The sequence below is a fragment of the Cottoperca gobio genome, chromosome 3, assembly GCF_900634415.1.
Source record: "Cottoperca gobio chromosome 3, fCotGob3.1, whole genome shotgun sequence".
Lineage (NCBI taxonomy): Eukaryota > Metazoa > Chordata > Actinopteri > Perciformes > Bovichtidae > Cottoperca > Cottoperca gobio.
In genome coordinates this window covers 22634697-22652816 of record NC_041357.1, presented here as the reverse complement: position 1 = coordinate 22652816, position 18120 = coordinate 22634697, and the positions used below count along the sequence as shown (strand labels likewise).

Below are 18120 nucleotides of genomic sequence, written 5' to 3'. Positions count from 1 at the left end.
AGCCTCTGACTCTGTATGAATGTGTGTGAATGGGTGAATGCTGACATATGTTGTAAAGCGCTTTGAGTGATTGGAAAAAGATTGGAAAAAGTGCTATATAAATGCAGTCCATTTAACGAGAAACAAAATTGCATCTTACATTTTTAAAAGCAATACAATAAACATGAAAAATATTAGTTGTAACTGTCATTTTTTTCATTCATTCTGAATTTTGCCTCGTAAGACAAAGAAGAATCATACCATGTGTGTGTTTTCTTTCCTTGCATTCTGCACTCTTTCCTTTCTGCAGGTCAACTTGGCTCTGAAGCAGAAGTCAGACATCGAGCACTACAGAAACAAGCTGAGGCTGAAGGCTAAGAGAAAGGGCTATTATGACTTTCCCTCCACAGACGGCAGCAGCAGTGGTCGAGCCGTGGCGCAGAGACAGCGGCACGGCCATGAGAGGGCAGCCGGTGAGCATGGCAGACCACTGGAGCCTGATGATGAGCGAGGTTCCACTTATGTCAAGTCTCACAGGAGGTGAGGGGAGAGTGGTAAAGCAAGGGTGTGACCATACAATTCGAGCAGTAACAAAGTGCTAAAGGTGACATAGCAGTTCATGTTGGTGGACTGCTGACCTGTGCCTTGCCTAATTAGCTCATAGATAAGGAAAACTGTCTCCTCTAAGGTTGTCATTATCCTGTCTTAGTCGGCAGTAAGAGACCCATCAGGCCTGTCTGATTAGACTGATCCAAGTCCTGAGCTTCCATAATGGAGATAAGAGGATTGGCCGGGTGTCGGGCGGTCCACTATGATGGTGCTGTCCTGCTTCTGCTTTACAGATGCACATCCAGTCTTTGGTTATTACAGACTTATTACAGAGCAACATGTCCACATGAGATTAACACATAGCCGCACTAGCTGTCTTCAGTGTGGAAAGCAACATTTGAATTTTGGCTTAGCAAGGGGTTGAATGGCTTTTCATATATCATCATATATGGTGAGCAAGATGATGATTTTAGCAGCTATTTACTGTCTGATCACGGACACCAACAACATGCTTTGACTAACTAAAGTGATCATTTCTAAGCGGGTTTGCTGATATGCATCTTGTCCTTTCTGTTTTGTTTTACTAGATGCTTTATCAGTATTGCATTTGATGTGCCACTCCTCAAATATATCCTCAGAACTGGCATATGGCTCAACATTATTATTCAAACTCTTGATTCAGCTCTTTTACTTGATGTCCTTATGAGATATCCCAACATACATCTTAACGTTGTACCGTTTTGAAAGGAAATCAGAAACATTCCCCCACTGTGCTATCCCCCCCCCCCCCCTCCACTTCCCACATGCCTTTCACTGGCAGTCAAACCATGGCTGAAAGTAAGAAAGCTGAATAATAACTATACCCCAGGTCTGATTTGTACTGAATCCTCAATCCACTCTTTACTAATTGACAGGCACTCGCAGGTAGGGCAGACGGCCTATCGCAGCAGACAGAGTCTGAGTAGTCCCAGTCCTGGTGGAACAGAGATGGACCTACTTGTAATGCGGGAGAGACCCAGGAGAGGCATCCGCAACAGCGGCTATGATGTGAGTCACATGTCATCACCAACTGGCCCTGTCTCCCAACAAGATGCAGTTAAACTTATCTACAGAATGTGTTGGAACGTTTTATAATGATATGAAGTAATATTAGATGAACTTCTAAATTATTTTCAGGATTTAATGGTGTGCTAGGGATGTACTATTCAAATACAAATTGTTTGTTTATTTGTTTGTTTGTTTAAGGTAAGTGATAAAAATAAGTTATGTTGATTCCGTATTATAAGCTTGTTACCAAATCAAATCCTCAAATGAAGATTAAAAAATACCTATTGCCACTGTTTTCAATCTATATGAATTTGAAAATAGAAATGTCTTTATCAATCAGAGCTTTTCAGTGCTAAATCTTATTCCCCTATTTACGGCACTATGCAGCCACTGAGCTAGAAATCTGACATATTCTACCACAGGTGTGGTTTTGAGTATACCACAGCAAGCCCAAGGAAGGGAAGTGGTTCATTCATAATTAAGAGCTAGGATTTATAAGGTCCTGTCGTTTTGATATGTAATGCATCTCAGGATGGCTGGTTTATGCCTCCACTCTTTTATTGTTCCATTATGGCTCTGTGTATGGCTCTTTCTGTCGTGAAGTCAGAATAGTAGCATGTGAGCTCCCGAGAGTAATCGAGCAGACTGTTCCTAAAAAGTGTTTTCATTATGGGCTGTCCTTCTGTAAAAAATATGAGCAATGGAAGAAATATTTCACTGAACTAACATTGACCTGCCAGCCATTTTGACCAGTCACAGCAGGAAAAACTCAGGTGTGACTGGCTCTGGTAATTGTTGTGCTGGCTCACTTGTATGGCTTACTGGGACGCTTACATGGGACATAAATAAGTTATTATATTATGGACCTGTGCTTTTCCTACAATTGCAAGTCGAATGTCTGTTGTGAAAATAGCCTCTTTAAATTCATAGACCGTATCACTTAGCTATATCAGGCTCTTGGGACGACAGGGTGGTGCCATGAGCAATATGCAACATGACTTCAGAATTACAGAAGACTCTTACAAGCTCTACAAATTGAGATTATCCAGACAACTTGTAGTTGCTTGATTCTGACCCCCCTATTGTCATGACTCTTGGTCAGTTTGTATTTGCTGTGGTTAAACCCCGTGTAGCCGACTGTTCAGCTCTGTTAGAAATATGGCACAATAGGCAGTACAAGCTACACGGTCCTTTTTCAGATCTCCTGGCCCTGTTGATTACAATGGGACTAGTATGGCTGCAGGCCCCCATCAATGCAGATGCAAGCCTCGGTCGTTCAGTGTTGCAGGGCGGGCTGATTTATGAGGTGCACTACGCTAGGTCTCCTGTGGCTAGCTTCTATTCGTACAGGAAGTAGGACAGGCTCAATTCGTTTTCATTTATTCCTGAATATAAGGACTGGATGGATGGAAACACAAGCTGGGAGATGGCGAAAGAGTACAGGGTATGAAGAGATGGAGGGACTTTTTTTAAATGAGATATAGACGATGGAAAAGCGAGGTAGCAGGTAAATAATTCAGAGATGCAATAAATATATATGGAAGACAGGATAATGGTTATACCAGATATAGGCGGCCTACTGTAGTGTAGATAAGAAAAGAGAACCTGAAGATACAGAATAGCATTAGCACGAATACAATAGACCTCCAGCAGCTGCTCAAGTATTGTTAGATTGCTTCTAAGTACAGAAAAGTGCAGGTAAGCACTCACTGAAACAAACCACCTGGTTCTGCTGGCTGAACCTACTGTGACAGAAACACAGCTGGATCCAACTCGTCCAGCTGACTTGTCTCAGAAACTCTGCGTAACATTAAACAACCTCTTCCAGCTCAGTCATCATCCTGTCAACAACCCACTGAGAAAAATGACCGGAGACATTATAGAACTTGTAACTATTCAGCTTTCTCAAGGGGCATCTGTTGACCTCCCGCTAATTCAGTAATGAGAGCTTTCATTTTCTAATATTCATCCCCATGTGGCCGCTGCTACAGATTCACCCACACAAGCCGTCCCCATAAAACTAAAATCTAATTTTGGCGCTGTACTTAAAATTGTGCACAAGTTTCATATAGTTTTATTCTTATGCATACGAAAGATTCCATATTGTTTGTTTCTGTGTTTGCTTATCAGTCAGATCCCTTGCACATTGTGTTATGAAATTTGATTAATTGTCTTCTGTATATGTCAATTCAATTTATATTTTCTTTTGTATATGTTATTTAGACTGAGCCTGAGTTGATTGAGGAGACGAATGTTGACCGTCTAATGGGGCCGCGGGGATACATGTATGGCCGGGGCTTGAAAGGCCACTCGGAGACATCGACTCTGAGCTCTCAGCCGTCCATTGATGAAGTGCGACAGCAGATGCACCTGCTGCTGGAGGAGGCATTCAGCCTGGCTTCAGGGGGGCAGTCCACTTCCGGACGGCACTCCCATCACCACCACCCTCCTCCTGACCACTACAGCTCTGCGCCGCCTCCCCTCCCCTACGCAGACGTGGTGACCAGTGCCCCGGGTACAATGACCTGTGAACAGGGAGGCCTGCAGTGGGTACCTTCCTATGGCTCAGAAATGTATCAATGCAGCCTGCCCAAACCGGTAAGCGGGATGAGATTATTTCCCCTCTCTTGACAACTGTGTTAGACTTTATGTAACCTTAAATGCCCTTCACTATCTGTTTAAGGCCTTTCGCTTCACCCAGCTTCCTGAGATGGCCATGGGTTCTCCTCCCCCTTTACCGCCTCGCACAGGTCCTCCCCTTGGGACCTCCTTAAGACGGTAAGGCTGAAAAGGTCTCACACACACACACACACACACACACACACACACACACACACACACACACAGATGCAGGCAGACATACACATACTGTCTGTAGCATCCCAAAGCCCATCAGATATTCCACATTTATTCACACTTAAATTCATGTTCAGAGTCTAGATAGTCACCAGGTACTGTGCTTTGGCCAGGGTGATTTAAGGCCTTGTTTAAATTTGAATATTGAACTAGTGCATTGAGAGCTGGCAAGAATGTTAATAAGGTACTCACAGTTCCACACGGAGCGTGTCTGCCCTCTAGTGGGGCTGACCAAGTATTTCAGTAACTCTACGTTTATGTCTCTCCAATCTCTGTCCAACTTAGTTCCGCTTCTGACTTGGGGCCTAAGGGAAGAAGTTTAGAGACATCTGTCACTGAAATTAAGAGTCAACATGACAACAACCCATATGGGCCAACAACTAGAGCAGCGCTTCCATCTATCGCTGCAGAGCAGCCTGTGTCTAACTACTCAGGTAAGCATATGAGAAGATGACTTTGCATTTTTTTTTAAAGAAACCCATAATGTGTTTGGCATCCATGCTAATATATGTTTTTCCAGAATAGTAATACATACCCCTAAAATACATTTATCAGTGAATGTCAGGCTCTCTTCTCTTCTCTGTAGGAAACCCAATAACAGCCGTCTACGCCATCCCAGCCACCAGGCCCGGCTACTCAGAATACTTTGTCTCCACGCCAACCACCTCCTACCACAGTCCCTCCTGGATGTCCTATCCACCCGAGCCAGAGGATGTGCCACCACAGTGGGCAGACTCTGTAAGGAAGCCTATTTTGCATGCTTAGGAAGCATTTGTCCCAGTGCCCCAAAAGATAATTAAACCTTTAATTTTCAGAAAATAAACTGTGACTTCTGTGAAATTTCTTGCAGAAGTAAGACTATATTCAGACCATAAACAGGTTGGAGAGTAAACTGAAAATATATTATTTTGTCTTTCTCACTCTCTTGTTAGTGTAAGTTCAGATTCAATCAGTAAGTATTGTTATTTTAGACTCTTGCTGAGACTACAGAAAGCCAGTCTTCTGGTTTTATACATTACAGAAGCCTCAAACAATTGAATTATTATACTTTTTAATTGAATAATTCAATACAGACTAATAAAACTGTAAAAGAAAATGTGATTGCTGTAGGATATTATTGAAATACCCCACCCTCACCTTCTGGTTGTCGGGATGTTTTCCCATAACTTCTGGTCACCCTACGGAGCCACAAGGCGATCACTGCATCACTGCAACAGCGAGAGTTAACAAGGAAGAAGCACTCAGACAACACAAAATAGGAAGATCAGTAGGAAAATATCCATAATGTGTAGGTGAGGCTTCCTCTCTGTATTAAAACTTTTGCAGACCCTCTAGGTACAAACATAAGTCTTTTTGTACTCAAGTTCCTATCTACCCTTGAAAAGGACTGGGCCTCATTAAACAATAACCCCCCCCCCCCTACCTTCCAACCAATCTTTTCCATTAATGTTTTTCATTCAAGTAAGACAGGTTCCATTTGTCCTGTCAAATCTGTTATAACCCATGTGACCCTCCCTCCCCTCCCCTGCACAGGAGTCTCCTTGTTTGTATGGAATGTTCTCTTCCCCCCCCCCTGTCTGTTTGCCTGTTTCAACCAGATGCCTTCACCCAGTGTCTTTTTGCAGAACCAGTGTCATTTAGAAACCATTTGCTGATCTGAATTTATGGCTGCCGTTGAGTGGACACAACAAAACACCGGGGTAGTTGAGCACATTTCCTTGATGAACACTTATTGCACTCTTTCTAAGTTTTTTTTTTTTACCAACATTCAAAAGTAGTCCATTTTGGAGTTCAAACACTGTTTGAACCAAAATCCATTTCAGTGTCATACACTTGCACACTAGATCTCCACACTCATTACTTTTCCCTGTTTTTTCATTTATGATTTTTCCAAGATACAATTGTGTATATTTGTCCTTATTACCCATTTAATCATTTCTAAAATAGTGGTGCAAGAGAAAATGTTCACTCAGCAAAATAAAGAACTGTCGCATATACTGTGCTGTATCCTTTTAATTATCTAATTGGCAGCCAATATTTTCGTGGGTAGTAATAATATGAAGTCGCTGTATTTCTGATTTCATGTCTACCGTGTTTTCCAGGTGCCCCTGCCTGGGTATGTAGAGGCTTTTCCTCATCCTCGCTACCCACAGGGGAGCCCCACCAGGCTGCCCCTGCAGTATAACCAGGCACTGGAGCAGCCGCCTACTGCCCTGAGCACAGCATCCCAGCAAAGCCTGCCCCAGATGGTGAAGGACATGGACAGCATACCCCTGAGCAGCCTCTCCACCTCTGCACTTGTGCAGGCTATCCGGCAGGAGGTGGCCAAGCTGGCGAAGAAGCAGAATGACATGTTTGAGTTCTAGTTTTAATTCTGCCCCCTTGTTTGCAGGATGGTTAACTGTGCATTGATCTTCTACAGAGGTACACAAAGGCGGCGCTCCTTCAGACTGATTTTTGATGTTTGTACTGTAAAATGGACTTTACCCACTGATTGATTTCTTCTCACACACCATTGGTGTTTTGCAGCTCCTGACTTAAAGGAAGAGAAAAGATTATGTTTTACTTTTAGAAAAAAATGCCATCCTCTATTGATGATGTCCCAAGTAACTACATGCATTTCTTCTTTGTAGATATGTCAATAGGATACGCTAAATATGAATTTTTTTTCCAGCATTACATTTTCCTTTGTGCGAATCAGAATCAATTAAGAAGAGAGAAAAAAGAAGCATTATTGTCTGTACTGAGAGGACCAAATACTTCCTATCAGACGGTATAAGTATAATCCACAGTGTATATGAGCATGTACAGTATTAGGACATCATGTATCTTATCTCCTTTTATAGACAGGCTACATCAATATCAGTTCATTCAAGCATCCATACATCAAACTACCACTTTTCACAAAATTCCTCAGTTTGTTTTCACATCACATACCAACACCATAACAGTAACAACAAACTACTGACTGTCCTTGGTTGTCTAATGGTTTTTAGAGATTTAAAGTAGTTCCTATTAATTAACAAACGGACTAAATACAGTATATATGTATCTGCCTTTTTATTTGAACCCACTCGAACATGAAATCTTAAGTCGCATGTTTGATCATGGAACATATAGATGTTCGCCTTTACTTATTTGAAATAGAGGGAGGATGTATATCTATTAGTGTGCACAAGGTACAATTGACTTGGTTGACATTGAGTGAATACTTAAAAACTTGAACTTTGACTTAACTATATGTTTCCCTTTCTTTGAAGAAGAAAAAGAAAACAACAAAAATACTTTGGCTGTCGAAAAACCCAAATTAAAAAGTTAAGTTCATTCACATTTGCACAGAGTGGTAGTTTTATAACCAGTGGTTTTAAGATGCACAGATGATTCAATGCACATACAACCCTAAAACATTTGTCACACAACACTTCTTTTTGCTGCTGGGAGTAGTGCCACTTCTTCTTGTAAAGTTAAACTATAAAGAAGGTTTGTTGTTTACTGGCCTTTAAACATTTCAATGTTCTCAATTGGTGCATTTCATGAATAAAACACAAATGTTCATGTAAACTATTGACCTAATGAGAGGTCCTACATCAGTACTCCTGTTCTAAGAAGTTTTAAGTGTACAAACCTTTGTGTAACATTGTGAATGTCTGCCTGAGTCATCCGGTTTGTGAGGTGCGAGTGCATATATGCTGAGGTAAACATTTCATTATTGTACATTTGTTTAAACTGCGTCTTCACATTAGTCATCCATTTCAATTATGTTTGAAATCATCCACACAGGACATGAGGACATAATAGAGTAACAAAACAAACTTCCACCTACCAGGTCACAAAAAAACATAAATATCAATGTGTAAAAAAAGTAAAGAATTAGACCAGAAGGAAGAGGGTCATACGAACCATTGTGATGACATTGTTCAATTACTATATTGAAGCTGCACTTATCTTCATCTGAATCACTTAATTGGCCTTCTTAATCAGCTTTGTCACCCTATGTCTGTTTTTGAAATCAGACTAGGGCCACCAGTGCACAAAACAAAACTATAAACTATTCAATAAAACTCCCATGAAACAAGTCATTAAATCATTTTATCATTGGAATTCATTCTTGGGAAAAGACTCATACTCATATTTCACTGTGGCATAAAAGCCTTCAATAGGTTATGATGAACTCTTAATGTGGAACCGCTGGCTTGTTGAATGGAAAGGGAGACTGACTGCAGATGAGTGCTTGTAGGCCTATAGCAGGGCTGCTGCAATATGTTTGAATTAACATTCAGATGCCTACTTTTCCCTATATTATTGCAAATCACAAGAAATGCTTTGCTGAGCTGATTATTATAATAAATGTTGTCACAAGAGAGATGGCAGTTGTTACATAAGAAAGACAAATATGAGTGAAAATGCCTTTAAATCATTATTTCCTTTGGTAGGACAGAGTTGCTGTTACAGCTGTCCTGGATGACTTTAGCCTTTTTGCATTATGACTTTTCAACAACCCCCGACCCCCTAACAAGACATGTTCTTTCATACTCATGCCTGTTGGTGTCTAAGTAGGTGAGGCAATGCTGTATGTCTTAAACCCAACAAGAACTTTGTTGTTGCTTGTTTTCCCAATATTCCTTTTACCCATTATTCAGAGGAGCACTTAATGTCTTAAGAACTGTACTAAATACAGTGAAACCATTTTTTGTGTAAACCAGAAGTGAACACCTTTCCACATTCTCATGCTGGATAACTGAGAAAACTTGGTGTGATTAAATAAAAGGTTTTTATTTGATTTATTGGTTTAGAAAAAAAGATGAGTATTTATTCTATCAAATGAAACATGAAGTGAGCTAAACCTATTAAAATCAAAGTCTTTTTGTCTTCTTGACTGGTTTCTAATTTCATTCCTTCATCTGCTTGATTTAGTTATATTTGATGTTCATCGGAGATTGATTTGACAGAAAGATTGTGAGACAGATGGAGAATTAAAGAAATATAAGCCTACATGATTAAAATTAAATAAAGATTTTATTAGAATAATTCATCATTAATCTGTGTCTTTACACAAATGTCCATGTCTGTTGGTGAACTGTAATGAATAGAGGGGGAATAATTGAATGATCTAATCGTTTATTTATAATGATGATCAGTCGGTGCATTGTTCTTCTCTGTGTGTTCAAAATAAATTGTCAATACATTCATACATACTGTGGGAGCTCTCGTCTTATAGACCGGGGGTAGTTTGTTTCTCAAGGACAATTCTGATACCTTTTCCCTGAATTGCCCTCATACATTTTCACTTTCCAAGAACACTGGCCCCGTTTTTTTCTTCCACACTTTTTTTTGTCGCTCTCACTCCTACCCGACAATCTGACATGGGCCCCCCTGTCATCATGCGACATTGTGCCTGATTCTATTCAACTTTCCAAGTTTGAGAAGGAGGCACACACGTCTAACTGAATCCTGATCCTCCTCCACCTGGTCCATTAGCAGCTCAGCAGGTGGGGCTCTAGTAAGGGTATTTCAGCAGACACCTTGACAGCTTTGTTTCAAGGCTCCCCTCCATTTTCCTGATGCCATCATTGAACACCCGCACTGCACGCTCAGCGCTGCCATTGGATGACAGATGATATTGTGGTTACATGCTTGATTCCATTCCTCTTTAGGAAATGTTTTAAGTCTGCACTCAAAGCTCTGGCTATTATCGCAGACTAGCTCAGCGGCGATTCAGTGGGTTGCAAAGATGAAGTGTATAGATGAAGTTATAGACTGCATTGATTGAGCTCCAATCTATTTAAAGTAAGCGTCAATGACAATCAGAAACATCTTCCCCAATACAGGATCGTAAAAATACAATACAATGCAATATACTTTATTGTCTCCGTAGGGAAATGTGTCTTGGATGCTGCACACATGACACATCTTCTTATCATATATCTGCCTCCATAGCAGTAATAATAAAAAACAAACAACATATCAACAAAGCAACATGTAGGCCCACTGAAGCACATCACAACCACAGATTAAACACATTACAACAACCAGTGATGTGAACAAGCAACATATTACACAACCCCTAATCTTATCATTACATGAATCTGTTACACAAATCTAATCCCTGGTAGACTTGGCAACTCGCACAGATCGATGTATACCTCCTCCACACTTTTACTCTACCAATTTTGGGGAAATATTAAACTAAAATCTGCACTTTTATCAAATTTGAGAAATATCCAGAAACTCAATATACACGTTAATACACAGATGCTTCAATAAGTGTGCGAGACATTTGAACAGTCCTATTTTGAAAGTCAAGATAAGAATAAGAAATAATTGCAATTTAGATTAAATAACGAGGATAAATCACCTAAAAGTTCACTAGTGCACATTTATTTTTTGAAACTTGAAACTAACCAGCCAACTTCTGGTGTGTGTGTGTGTGTGTGTGTGTGTGTGTGTGTGTGTGTGTGTGTGTGTGTGTGTGGTAAATCTGTAGTTCAGCATTTTCCCACCAGGGCTCAGCCTAAAGCCATGCAAACAAATGTTCTCTCTCAGCAAGAGAAGCATATCCTTATCAAAATGGTAAATTAGCCAAGTCAGAACACTGCTAATTTGATTTTCTCCAATGCGCTGTTGATTCAGCAGGACGTATTTATGAAGCTCGAGTTTGTTGTGGTGCTGTATCAAAAGCAGAGGGCCTCATACAGGAAGTGATATACCAACACATTTCCTCTGATTTCTTTGTCTGATTCACGATTTGTTTCTTTTAGTACCCATTGATTTCTGGGATTCACCAATGTTTTCTCATTTTTAGTGAGGAGAACATTTTACGAGTGGTCGAGAGCCAAGATAAGAAAAAGAGTTTTCACAGACCAGCAATTGTTTGTCCAAGGGGACGGCATCAAATGCTTCAAATTTGAGAAACATAAAAAAAAATGCATGAATCCCACATAATCACATTTAGATTATTATATATTTTTTAGCAATTATAATGATTGGATTATTAAATGTGTTGGCTAAAGAAATACTATTGGTCCATTGAGCCCAATTAAGACTCTTAAAAACCCTTTGGAGGATGCTATAGCGTGCGTTCAGCTTCTGAATGGCTTACATACTGCTCTTAGATGCTTTTACATTTTCCTGTATCGCAATTACTGCTCTGGAAAATCAAACGTTTACTCTGTTTGAGTTTATTGAATAGTACCTCAATTTCACTTCTGCTGAAGTTGTTGTTCTTCTTACAGCCTTTTTTGGTGGGATTTGCACACGCCATAACACCTACCCTTCAAATTTATGATCAAGTGGATTCATCATTCAGAGCAGATTTGTATAGTTAAGAACATTTAGTGCATCTGTAATTCTCTTGTGTTTTCTCTTACCAGAAAATTAAGAGAAAATACAAGAGAACTGTAAGAGAACGTTGGTGCATGAGGCCAATTGTATTGAATGATGTTCCAGGATTGGTACACACAAATATTGCAACATCCTGTTAACAAGCAGTAGACCATAAAGTTCATCTGGTCAGGGGTTAAGGCCGTGCAATCATGAGGCTGATGTATTAAATACATCATTTGGGGCGGCTGTAGAGTGGTCGTCCAGCGGTCGGAGAGACGGTGGTTCGATCCCCAGCCCTCGTCAAAGTGTCCCTGGGCAAGATACTGAACCCCAAGTAGCCACTGACTCTGTATGAATGTGTGTGAATGCTGACATGTGTTGTAAAGCACTTTGAGTGATTGCAAAGATTGGAAAAAGAGCTTTATATAAATGCAGTCCATTCACAGCAAAGTAAGGTCTCTTGCTATAAATGTTATTTCTTCACATTTGCCTGTTTATAATCAACCTTCCACTTGAAACTGAATGAATTATTGTAATAAAGTAACTTATGACATTAGTAAAAAGCTACTAAATTGTGCCAAGAATTGAAGGGGGTGAAGGAAGTAACATTTAGAAATAATTATGTAGTGCTGTAAACACTGCATAAAGAAATAAAACATTAGTCATTAGTCACAGGATGTGTTTTTCATAGAGATTTCTAAAGTTTACATATCTTTGACCTCCATTTACTATATTTCTATGTCCTTATGATAAGTCTTCATTTTCATTCATCAATTTGTACAACACTTGTAAAAGGTTTCACACTTGTTTTTCATAATGTCTTCTCCCCTAGGTAGAGTGTAGATAGTTAGAGCCTATTTTGGCAGCTGTAATTAGATGTGATCTAATGCTATAGGTCCATTATCTTTAATAAAGGCTACTTAAAGTAATGAGAGTACAGCCTTCTTGAGCAGACATCAGCACATAGATAAGATAATTACCACAATGGGTTGGCAAGGACAGGTCAAGGAAACCATTTAGTGGCAGACTGTGTGACACTAAAAGTTATGTTTCCATACTCTGATACTCAGGAGTATACGTACACGTTCACATTACTCTCAAACTTGATTCAGACTGAGGTGTTGCTTGGAAGCCTGGGGAATTAGAAACGATTTGCAAAATGAAGCTTAACCACATATTCTCTAGTCAGAAGGTCTTGATGTGATAAATTACTTCACCCTTAAATGACAGGATGACAATGACAAAAGACAGCATTTTCCCCTCTATCCATTTAATTTGATATGGATGAAAATGACACACTTTCTTTTCCACTGACTGAACCCTTCCCAAGTGGTGCAATTTCAATATGTCTGTGGGTGGTGGATTGAAAGTCAGACTCCAAACCAGACTGGCTGGAGTCTCATTAACTGAGGCGCCTCTGAACTACACGGTGGAATAGAACATTAAGATTACCTTATCGCCTGTCGTGCCTCTGCAACAGATGCTCTAGTTCAAATGAATCATGCGCTTACTGTAAATAAAGCTTTGCTACTTTCTCTGTGTCCGTGTAGTTGAGCTCTAAATAGACAAACCTTTAAGGTTTTTCATAACGGCAGTTCTGTGTGGCTCAGCCTGCTGTTTCATGTAATTCTATTGATTATTTCTCTGCCTACTCCGATCGGTGCATCTCAACAAATTCCAGTCCACATAAATTGTCCACCTCCACAAATACTGTTCAGACTACTGCTCTGACCTGGTTACTGTGAATGTTAAACTCTGTAGAGTCTCAGCTCTAGCATTTCTGCACAACAGTCAGATAACTGCATGCCTTTTTCAGTCTTCCCCTTATTTATGGCTCCCTCTCACATTTGTTGTACTGGCTGTTTGAAGACACTAGGGGCTGTCCAAGATACTTAACCATGCAGATGTAACATCACCTCAGTTACCACCTTACTGCTGAAGGAAGGCAGTCAGCTGGAGACTTTCTCCTCAGCATACACTGATAAAATGTATCTTATACAGTCAAAGCTAGTTATTTATGCTCTGATTAGGCTGTTGCACATACAAGGCTCTATCAACAAATATGAGTATTTTATAGGCTGTAGATCTTCTGCATGCATAAAACCTGCCTAGCTGAAGGCGGTCCTTTTTTGTTGTTGATTGGTTCATAAATTGGTCCTTTATTTGGCCACAATAGATTTTTATCTGTAGTATGAAATCATCTTTTGATGAAGTTTCTTTTTTATTTCTTTGACCAATTTTCCCCCACCTGCTTGTTTTGTTTTAGTGTCTATAAAAACAGGCTCTGCAGTATGTCATTTTAAGGCATTCGGTAACAAAGCGAAGCAATTAACTCTCTGGGTGTTGACTGCGTTATTGTTAGAGGACAGGGAAGTACGAAATGTATCACCATATAACTTCTCAGCATATTTTCTTATGACCCCACTGTTTACTGAGGCTTGAGGTATTAAGGTTTGTCATTTTTGCTGAATAATACTAACTGAATAACGTTGGTCCAGGTTTCTCAGAATAAATTTCGCAGTTTTTTAACTTCTGGTAAAGACTAATTCATGATAATAATTGTCCACATTTGAGTACACCAAAAGATCTTCCATTAGTGGGTAGTGGCAGAAGTCGCTCCAAAGACAAAACTGTCTGCATGACTAGATACCACCAGGGGTAAAAGATAAAATATACTTTAGTAATTTGGTTAATTGGGGACTCTTGCCCGTAGTTTTAAATGAGTGTGAATGGTTGTCTCTTTGTGTCACTCACCTGTCCAGGGTGTACCCTGCCTCTTGTCCAATGTCAGCTAGGATCGGCTTTTAAAAATATATAGTTAACGGATAGATGATGTTTAGCCGGATTAGTTTTGATTCACTTTGTAACACACACTTAAGCAAGAGCCAGAGGTTTAAATGAATACATGTAGTTAGTGCAATGACATTTTTGTATCATGGCTGGATTGGGAGGAATCCCTGATCCTTTGAGTGTTTAAGGAAACCTGGCGTGGTTACTGTGTTGTTTTGGCATCATAAAGCACGCAAACACTTTAGGTTACTTAGCATAACCTCGTCACACCAGTAACGTCCCCTGATGCGTATTTGCCATAAATGTATATATATTTTTATGTTTGAATCGAGAAAGTTGCGCAACATAGCCGTTGAATGTGGGTGGTTTCATAGCGAACTGTAGTCTGTAACTAAATAGTGGGAAAAACCCACGGGGGAAGTGTGCATGCGCGCCACTGGTCTGCCTCGGGAGTGAGTGGACTGTTCACGCCCTGCGGGGATCATTTCATTGTTTTATTTTTTAATTTGTTTTTTAATTTGTTTTTTTGTGTATCATTTCGCCCTTGGCTCTGGGCCTGGCTGCAAAAATGCAAACTTTACTTCTTTCATTTCTGAACTGTGTGGAAGGGCTTTGTGACACGGTGTTACCTGCTGCCCCTGATTATCCTCCTCTTGAACATGAGGGGATAGAAACTGAGAGCGGATCCCCAGAAAACTGGAAAACACCAGGGTATCTGGAGCATGAATTTAGGGGCTTTGTTCTACCTCCATCTCTCTTCTTTTCTTTCTGGGAGGGTGAGCGGGAGAAGCAAGGAGTGCGAGGTCGAACGAGTCTTCTTTCCTTGCTGCCACTGCAGCAAAGGAGTGTTTGCCCAATGGTTTTGGGTTTTCTGACCGAGGCTGCTGGTTAGTCTTTTGACCAGCTGTGATCTGGAAGCCCACTGTCTCCCCCTCACTGCTGCACCAGCAAAGCCAGCTCTTGGCCGCTGAAGGGGGCAAGGGATGTGTTTCCGGGCTGGTGTACCATTTTTCTCCGGCCCCTCAGCATCCTGGGTTGCAGGCCGTTGTTTCCCCAATTTGGACACGGCCCGTTTGCAGACCTCATATAATTTGCTGTCCACAGGGGAAGCAGCATTGGATACACTGGGGGGGGGGGGGGAGGAGGAGCTTTAAGCACACTGACAGAGAGAGGCTCACAGAGGAGCTGACAGACACAACTGCCACATCTCAACAACGCGAAGTGTACATCTGTGCGTCAATCAAGTTGATATAACTACTATCAGGAGGAGAGTCCAAATAGAGATTTAAAAAATTGCGTAAATATTCTACATGCGAGCATAAAATAAATGTCTGAGCAACCCAGATGTTTACCTATGTCCAGTGCGGAGAAATATAAGCATAAGCATTTAGTCAGCATTGACTTATGGTTGAAATGGGTATCAGTGGTAACCCGGTTTAATAGTGGAAATTATTATTATTTTAAACTTTGAAAGCCCTCCTGCATCATAATCCTCTTCTCCTTTCTCCATTTGCATGTTTTTTTATGTTTGGTATGTTGCAGACACTCCCATTTCATCATAATATGGCTGAATACACAGATTCCTTTTCTCAAAGGCACTGTAAGCTATTAGTTGTGATGCTGTATTTCGCCCTGCTTTTGCAAGTACATGGGGAATATGTTTTATATGTGAGTTTCTATATTGTAACAGTCTCTTAACAACAGTTCACATTTGTATTTCCTTGCCAGTCCATTTTATGTATCCTCAGTACTTAGAAGAGAAAATAGGGCATCATTTATTCACTTTAATGTCTATGAATCATTTTTGTTTAATGAGAAAAGAACAGGTTTCCTGTTAATTTACTGAAAGTCATAATTTCATTTAATTTTGTTGACAAGCGTATTAAGTGGCTGTGACAACCAAGGCATGTGTCAAATCAAAGAAAAATGTCAATTTGTCAGCTAACTGTAACTTAAGCAAAGGACTAAGAGGAAGCTGATTAGCTGTTAATTGTGCGCACACACACGCTCTCTGTTTTGCTACCACTTTGCACCAGACAACAACAATTATCTAAACCAGTATTGCTTCAGTCTGCCCTTGTTCTTTCAAATAGCTGATGAGGCAAAGCAACCACATTCTTCCTGAATGCAAACTCTATAAAACCAGCTAAGCCCATTCTTCCATTCTTTCTGTGGGATGAACTGCCCCAAGTGTCTGATTTGGCTCAATAGACGGTGAGACAGCTGTAGTGTTTGGGCTCAGATGTATTATAAAGCTCCTGCTCATGTAATGGTCCTGTAATTCAGATCCCTGGTCTATACTCCTCACCATCTTTTTACGACTTCTCCAAGTGCTGGGATCTTTATCTATTTGGATTTGGCCAAACTGCAAACAATTTTGTGTGTGTGGATATAGACACACATATATATATTATATATATATTTATATATATATATATTATATATATATAATATATAATATAATATTATATATTATATATATATATAATATATAATATTATATAATATATATATATATATATATATAATATATATATATATATATATTTAAAAAAATATATATATATATTATATATATAATATATAATATTATATAATATTATATATATATATATATATATATATATATATATATATATAGTATAGTATAGTATAGTATAAGTATGTATGTATGTATGTATAGTTGAGCACAGGTTTATAGATTATAGCCCAGTGAGGTTCAATTTGGATTATATTTAGAACTAGGTTGGAAGCTACGTATTTTGTGGTAAATAGCAGGCTGGGTTCCTCCTTTCATAGCCTGGCCAATAACTTGCAGCTCTGCCTTGGTTTTAATTGAAAGCATCTTTGGCTGTGTGGGTTATGCAGAGCTTTGGCTCGAGAAGGAGCAGAAAAGCTGGCAAAGTTTAGCTCTCTTATTTGGATTAATATCCCCAACACCTGTTTTTGGGGAAATTAATGGGTGTTACTGTAAGCAGCTTTCTTTCTTCCTCAAACCTTTTCTGCTGATTTCTTACTTTCTTGACCCCTTCTGCCAGATCCTTCTCCCTCTCTCTGTTGTCCCTCCCATACTTTCCCTCTGTAGATTAATTGCTCAGTGATACCGTATGTTAAGGACTGCTGTGTGTTTCTCTACCCAGCTGTTTGAAACAGAGTAGTCAGCAGAATTTGACTGCTTGGTCACTTGCCACTTCCTTGTGCACTCCCTCCTCTCTTTTCCAATTCTCCTTCAAGGCTCCTCCTGTCCTTTACCCTTCTCACTCATCTGCCTGCTTTCAGTGCAATTGTCCCTGCTGACACTGTCATGATGTGGCTATTCTTTGTTTAATCATTTCCATTTCTGTTGTAGCCTCAATAATTAGGGTCCTAAATGCTGTACTTTAACAAACTCCTCCAAGAGATCTCATTCGATCAACTTCAAATTTGGTCAGTACCATCTAAAGACCTTGAAGATGAAAACATATCAAAATCGAGACTTTTCACTCAAGGCCCTCGCCGTGGCATTGCGGGCATTTTGAGCGATCCGTAAAAGAGGAAGTTGTTGTAACTTCAGCATACCTTCTTTAATTTGCTCCA

The 18120-nt window shown here is 39.9% G+C and overlaps 1 protein-coding gene across 1 annotated transcript in view; it reads left to right on the top strand.

The window, feature by feature from the left end:
- kiaa1549lb (KIAA1549-like b) overlaps positions 1 to 9622 on the top strand; it is a 58041-nt gene extending 48419 nt beyond the window's left edge. The window contains 7 exon segments of the mRNA XM_029428610.1: positions 290 to 519; positions 1443 to 1575; positions 3799 to 4173; positions 4259 to 4353; positions 4717 to 4865; positions 5018 to 5169; positions 6534 to 9622. Coding sequence (XP_029284470.1) covers positions 290 to 519; positions 1443 to 1575; positions 3799 to 4173; positions 4259 to 4353; positions 4717 to 4865; positions 5018 to 5169; positions 6534 to 6797 — 1398 coding nt within the window. The 3' untranslated portion in view covers positions 6798 to 9622.
- The last annotated feature ends 8498 nt before the right edge of the window (positions 9623 to 18120 follow it).